Source organism: Montipora capricornis, chromosome 1 (assembly GCF_036669925.1).
Source record: "Montipora capricornis isolate CH-2021 chromosome 1, ASM3666992v2, whole genome shotgun sequence".
NCBI classification, from domain to species: domain Eukaryota; kingdom Metazoa; phylum Cnidaria; class Anthozoa; order Scleractinia; family Acroporidae; genus Montipora; species Montipora capricornis.
In genome coordinates, this window is record NC_090883.1 from 23,841,155 (window position 1) to 23,848,874 (window position 7,720).

Here is a 7,720-nt window from a genome sequence, read left to right on the forward strand (position 1 = left end):
CCACAAGATGATTTGCCCACATGGTGATTCGCCTACGACGAAGAGATTTCGCCCACACGTAAGATGATTCGCCCACACATCTTATGAAGGAAATACAACGGTTAAAATATATCGTAACAGATTTCACTAGTGAAGCCTGCGTGGCAGACGTATTTCTGGCTGTTTCTCTCTACCGAAACATAACAACCCATAACAGCTTATTGAACTGTTTATCGAGCTAGAGTTTCACAACGAGTTCAAGCCCGGTGGCAGAATTGCTGTGCCGGGTTACCAGTTCTACTTTCCAAGTGTGACTGTAAAAGTACAGTAATATACATGAGAACGACTTGTGAATCAGTTCGACAGTGGTCAGTGCTAACGAAACACATGTTTCACTGCTCGTCCTTTGCGAGATTTCCCGACCAAAATTCACATAAGTTCACCCCGTTAACCCCCGCCATAAAGTCTGTTGCCCAGCTAGAATCCGAAAAAAATAGTTGTTGTAACGCTGTCACTCGACCCTTACCGCATATAACTCCTGGTTGTTAAATTAAAGTGAAGGAATTCTCGCTCTGACAAGATAGTCTTTCAGAAACTTGTCCTTACAACATTAGGGGATTTGGGAATATTCGTCCGAGATTGTGGTTACCCGCTACAAGATGCCAGTGTTTAATTAAGATCTTTTTAAGATTCGTTGTAGCAGGATTGAAAGTGGTGATGAAAGGAATAACTTTCTTGGATGTTTTGAGTTTCTTTTGTAAAGCCGTATTGCGCATTGAGAATTTTATTTCGGTTAATATAACCTCGGCGAAGCTTTTGGGGTAGCCTCGTTATAAAATGCGAGTTAAGAATTGTTTCTTTCTTAACTCAAAGGATTCTTTAACCGAGTTTGTTCTTAGTATAAAGCGCAAAGCTTCTCCTTTTACAAAGCCCTTCTTGACGCTGAGAGGGTGACTGAGGAGAAATGCGCATGCGTGTATTGGAACGTTTCCGTCGGCTTAAATGTTTTTGAACATCCAAGGACAAACTCTTGGAAATGTTACGAAAAGGTTGTAAATACCATGTAAATGACATACCACAGACTTTCTTTCACCTGTAAATATTTTCGTTTCACTGTAATAATCGATGAAACCGGTAGTGGTTTGACCCTGTAAAAGCCTTGTAAATCGAAAAAGGGGGACTGGTTTGACGCTGTAAAGCCTTGAAAATCGAAAAAGTTAGTTAGTTTTAAATTTTGGACCATGGATACTCCTAATTTAAGAAAGACACTGTAATAATAATAATAATAATAATAATAATAACAACAGCAACATGAGACGTGTATAAATTAACACTTAATTTAAGTCCAACCTTCACACAAATAGCCCAATTTCGATATAAGCATCACGGAATCGAAAAAACTATGTTTTACAGACGCTTTCTTCAACAGATTTTGCCTTACTGCGCAGTGAAAAGCCGTGGCTGCAAGCTTCTGTTGATTCGACCGCGCATCTCAATTCCTTAATTCGTGCATAACCACAATTCCTTGCGCCTTTGGCCGCAATTCCTTGCGTTTCGAAGAAAAATGTGTTCTTCTCCCGATTAGAGATCGCTTCAGGCTCACTCACTGCGGCAGCAAATATAGTAAATGGATGTTGACGTAATACTGGGAAAGTGTATTGCTAGCGAGGATTAACTAACCACGGTTCTAAACAACTCCATTTATTACACCAGCTTTCTGTCAGTCGCTGTACTTTTCACAAGGGAGGTTGAATAGGGTTCAAAATCTAAATTACAGCAAATCGCGTTAGTGATATGAAAAACAGTTATCCCTTATAATCAAGCAAAGATATTTACCCAGTGGTATCTCACAGTTTCTCTCAATTCCTCTTACTAGCAAGTGACTTAAGTTGCGTAATCATGTCTATGACGTCACCTAACAAATTCTAATCACGGATTGTTGGCGATACACTCCCCCGCCAAAAAAAAGGTTACAGTAATCATAGTAAATAGTATCTGAGAGTTCACTTAGAAGTTAATTTTGTTTTCATCAATCGGTATAAGTAATACAAGTCTCTGTACAGGACGTTGAACAGTGACATATCCTTTGCCTTGGTATTGCTTCATAGGTTCGTTTACGGTGAGATTCTTGTATTGCACGTCTACTCTTCGCACTTTCCCATCTGCACCTGGGTAAACATTTGACACTTTTCCAAGCTTCCAGTTTCCTCTCACTAAGTTGGAATCTTGTATCATAACTACGTCTCCGATTTTCAAATTTCGGTGAGATGTGTGCCATTTTTGCCTTAATATCAAGCTTGGGAAGTAGTTCGAGTTCCATTTTTTCCAGAATGTATGAACAATTGTCTGGACGAACGTGAAACGTTTTTGGGTGTTCGCGTTTTCATCAAATGGGCCATTTGGTATCCTGCTTGTGGCTCTGCCTAACAGTAAGTCATTTGGGCATAAATATGCTCCGTCCTCAGGGGATGTTGGGTGTCGCCCTATTGGTCTTTCATTCAGCAAGTTGGCAATCTCGAATAAAACTGTTTGCAATTCAGAGAAGGTTAAAGCATTTTCACCAACCGAGAATTCAATTGCTCGCTTGACCGATCTTATAAGAGCTTCAGTTACTCCATTTTGCCATGGGGCATCTGCTGGGGTGAAGATCCATTGCAATCCTTTCATGACGCCATATTCCTTAATTTTCTTCCAATCCCATGTTTTTGTTATAGCGGTTAGTTCCTTACTTGCTGCAATTAGTTGAGTACCGTTGTCAGACAATAGCTTGGATGGATATCCGTTTAGGGACACAAATCTTCTGAGTACCATCAGAAATTTGTCTGTACTATAATCTGCTGCCAGATCCAGATAAACAGCTCTTGTTCCGAGACAATTAAATATTACTCCATAAGCTTTAGAGAACGTTCTCTTCTTTACCTCGTCCCGAATTTTAAAGGGACCAAAAAGATCAATTCCTGTACTGTACCATGGCGGTGCTGGCTTCAATCTGTCTTCAGGTAATTGGCCCATCACTTGCTGACTTGTTTTCTTAGCAAGTTTTTTGCAGATAACGCATCTGAACTTAATCGATTTTACCAACTTAAGGAGTTTGGGTATCCAATATTTGGTGCGCACTTTGCTGGCAGTAGTTAGAATGCCATGATGTCCTCTTGCATGAGTTTGTGCTACATAGAGATGTGAGAACGGATGATCATATGGTAGTAATATAACTTCGTTGTCACCGTAATTTGTTTGTAACTTTGCAGTACGACTGCTTACTACATAGATGCCGTCTTTGCGTGTGATAGGACACAAACGGTTGTACTTGCCATTTTCAATATCATTTCTCATGTTCTGCTGAATCTCTTTGATCCAGAAAATCTCTGACTTTTTAATATCTTCAGGTGTCAGTTCTTGCGTTGCGCTTTTAAATGACGGTTTGGGAAATTTGCTGTAAAATTTCAAAATTCTTGCAGTGACACGTAGTAGTTTGCCGTAACTCGAATATTTGGCGATGTCAATTCGTAACGCTAGGGTATCATGAGTTCCTTCTATCTTCGTTACCATTGTAGTCCGGATTACTTCGGATAGTTTTGGCTCCAAGTAATCACGAGTGATTGGCCACTTGTCTTCTGTTTGTTTAAGAAAATCGGGACCCTTTTGCCATGTGCTTTCAAGTCCAATGTCATCGGGCTTCCTGCCTCTTGTCAAACAGTCAGCTATGTTATATTTACTCTCTACCCAATACCAGTTTTCAGGGTTTGTTCCTTCCTGTATTTCACCTATTCTAGTGGCGGCGAACGTGTTGAACCCGTATGAGCTTTTCTGTATCATGGCATGTACAATCTGAGAATCTACGATGTGGTAGATCTTTTCAAAGCGATATCTACATTCCTTTTCTATGAACACTTTTAGGCGTTTGTTCAGTACCGCTCCACACAGTTCTATACGGTCAATGGACATCTTTTTTATTGGTGCAAGACGATTTTTGGACAGTATTAAATTGCTCTCAAATTGGTTATTCTTTCTTTGCCACCGTACATATGCACATGCAGCGTATGCGTCTTTGGATGCGTCACTAAACACAACGAGAATGGGGTCGCCAATAGCATCCATTGGTTTAAGGCATCTCGTAAATCTGATTTGATTCATGTCTTTCAAATCGTTGAAGAAAATAGACCAATTCTGTTGGTTTTCCTCGGGTATAGGGTCGTCCCAGTCAAGTTTCGGTTCAGTTCCCCACAAACGGCGTAAAAGAATTTTGGCCCTTACTGTAAATGGTCCTGCCAACCCTAGGGGATCATACACGCTGTTGATCTGTGACAAGATTATACGCTTTGTGAGCTGTTGGGGATCTTGGGTGGGGACGATATCGCTCGTAGACCTTGAAGTATGTATTCGCTTGGTAGTAAAGTTAACCTTGACTTCGAAACACAGTTGATCTTCTGATTGACTCCATTTAACTCCAAGTATCTTTTCTGTTTGTTCCTCGATCGGTATATTTGTTTTTTCTTGTCTGTCAGTATCGCTTGAGAACATCCACTCTTTGACTTCAAATCCTCCTTTAATAATAGCCTTCTCGATATCTTGAGTCAGTTTAATAGCTTGTTTGCGATCGTCCGTACTTTCGATTATGTCGTCCATGTACGTATTTCTTTGTATTATATCTGCTGCTTCTGGGTATTTCTCTCTTGACATCTCTGCGGTTTTTCTCAGAGCAACGGTTGCAATTGTAGCTGACGGCTTGTCACCGAATGAAACTCTGAGCATTATGTATGTGTCGGGTTCTCTTGTACTATCCATATCCCTCCACAGAAATCGGTGGGTGTGCTGATCTAACTCTGTCATCTTCACAGTGTGGTACATCTTTTTAATATCACCAATGAAGGCTACTTTATTCTCTCGGAAACGTATAAGGACTCCCAATAAGTTATTGAGTAGGTCAGGACCTTTAGCCCAATACTCATTCAAGATATGACCCATGTAATTGGCGCTGCTATTGAACACTATGCGCACTGGGGTAGATTTGGAATCAGGCTTGAGAACTTCATGATGTCCGATATAATGCACCGGTCCTTTGTAGAGTGTTAGTTCCTTTTTGGAGAGTTTCCTTGCAACTCCTCTAGTTACCATGTCTTTTATCTGGTTGTCATACACTTTTGCGTGTTCGGTGTTCCTTCTTAGACGTTTCTCGGTCGTTATCAGTTTCGCGAAAGCGACCTTCCGGTTGTCAGGAAGATTCTGAGGATCCTTGATCCAGGGATACTCAGCGACCCAGCGATTTTCCTCTTTGTTAAAGTTTAGATTTCGTTCGATTAGTTCCAGCTCTCGCTCTTCTTGAATAGTGCAGTCTTTCGCGCCTAAGGAACATTTTCCACATCTACATCCTCCACATTTCGGTTTGCATTCTACGCCAAGGTTCTCAATTTTGTAAAAGTCTTCTATATTGATTTTGCCTACAACTGTGTTGACTCTGGCATTGATGAAATCGTGATACAGATGTGATTCTTTAAGTAACGGGTGCGTTCCTCCAATACATCGCCCGAAACGATTCCTTAAGAGCACAAGATGACCGATGTTTTGTTCTCTTTCCGGGTGATAGGCTGCATATTCGTAACCGATTAAAATGTCCACAGGTCCTGAGGGTCGCTCGATTTCTTCCTTTGTGACGTTCTTGAAAAGATGTACTATGTCGTCTATGTTAACACTTTCAATGTCTGAGGTGATCCTTTCGATGCCGTAAGCTTCGAATTCGATGACGTGACCTTGCTTATCTATAAGAGGTACCTTGTATTTGTTGGTCTTAATCTTCTCGCTCTGTGCTCCAACTTTGATGACTGAAAGTTCGACTTTGGATCCTTTAAGTTTCTCTTGCTTTGCTTTAGTGTTTGTGATAAAACAAAGTGATGCGGCGTTATCCCACATTATATTAGCTTCTCCTCTTTTGGTTTTAACTCTTTGTACTTGTAACAGGCAGGTGTCAATTTTTGTATTGTGGCATACGTTTGCTGAGGCTGAGACTTGCTGAGGTGTTTCTTCCGTCTCGTGTATAGATGGATGGTGCTTTCTTGTGCAGCCGCCTACACCACAGTCTTTCCTTGATTTGCATGTACGTTGTCGATGACCGATCTTTAGGCACGACCAACAGGCTCGTTTATCTTTGATGATCGTCTTTTTCTCTTCTATTGGCTTGGCTAAATAAATTCTGCAGTCTGCTGTCCAATGTCTTCCGTGTTCATGAATCAGACATTTTGGTTTGGGTTCTTTGCTTACTTCCTCGACGCCTTCTGTATAGTGCGATGTGCCTCTGTAATGTTGATTGTTGGTCGTCGTCCGAAGAGAAGCACTGTCGTATTCAATAGCACTCCTTTGATTTTGCAGAAATTCAAGAAGACTAGGGAACTTTTTTGATTTGTCGATGTGACTTCCGTGACAACTAACCATTTCCGCCCATTTTCTTCTGATGTCTGTTGATAAAGCTTTCTCTATAATACTGACCGAACTCGTTGTTGTAATTTCCGCTTCTAGACCGAGTCTTGTGAGGTCTCTGTATCCGTCTTCTACAAGAGTCACGAATTCGATGAAACGTTTATCTTCTCGTTCCTTAAGTGTTCTGAATCTACGTATGCCGTCAATGATAACGTCTGCAATTTTGGCTGGATCTCCATACTTTTCGTCCAGTCTTCGCCACATTTCTTGCACATCGTCGTCTATGCTCTTTACCAGGCCTTCGGGTTCTTTTCCAAGACAAGAGCGTAGCACATATGCGGCATCTCTTCCACGAATTTGTGGCATGACTTGTTTGTTGAAATCTCTTTTAAACTGAGGGTAATGACGTAGTTCTCCATCAAAGTGCGGCATTTTTACCTTTTCCAGGTGTAGAAAGGAAGAAGTCGCGTCAGATTCCTGTTTTATCTGCTCTTGTTCTTTTACGTTAGTATATCTAACTACAATTTGTTCAACAATTTCGTAATAATAGGTTTGGATTTTAGCTATCCATTGCATCTCAGATTCGGCTGATTCAAAGGGCAATAATTCTAACAGTTCAGCGTTAAAGGTTTTGCAATCTTGAAATTGATCTTCTATTTGTTTCTGTAAGTCTTTTAACGCAAAATTGGGCATTTCTTTTGACTGCAACGCGTGCGAAATACTTTCGTAAGAAGCTTCGAAAACAGCGCGCGCAGTGTTCCTTTTAACTTTTGCGTTGTCAATGGCCTCTTGACGAGCCGCGTGCTCGCGCGTTGCCTTTTCGCTTGTAGTGACATTTTCGACATATTTCACTTTACGATTAAATGCATTGGAATATTTTTCCTCGACTTCCGTCATCCAGATTTCTTCTTCGTCCACTAAATGCTCGTCAGTCAGGAAGTTAACATACTCTAAGTGCTTCCCTTCCAGTTCTTCCCATGCATCAACAAGTTTTGAGTAATTGGTTTCTACTACCTCGATTCCTTGGCTTGTCTCTATGGACTTGATCAAAATGTTCCGCTTTCGTGTGAAGTTTCCCTTAGCAATTCGCCGTGAATTCTTAGCTTTGTCGGTCATCTTCTGTTCCAGTCGTCGCTTAGTAGCTAACCACACTGGATTTTGAATGTATTGTTAGCGAGGATTAACTAACCACGGTTCTAAACAACTCCATTTATTACACCAGCTTTCTGTCAGTCGCTGTACTTTTCACAAGGGAGGTTGAATAGGGTTCAAAATCTAAATTACAGCAAATCGCGTTAGTGATATGAAAAACAGTTATCCCTTATAATCA

General features: G+C 40.9%; 1 protein-coding gene across 1 annotated transcript; it reads right to left on the bottom strand.

Annotated features, from left to right (window-relative positions):
• Positions 1–1,986: 1,986 nt before the first annotated feature.
• LOC138060653 (uncharacterized) lies at positions 1,987–7,506 on the bottom strand. The gene has a single exon (XM_068906491.1). It carries the CDS (start codon positions 7,504–7,506, stop codon positions 1,987–1,989), a length of 5,520 nt encoding a protein of 1,839 aa, XP_068762592.1.
• Between the last annotated feature and the right edge of the window lie 214 nt (positions 7,507–7,720).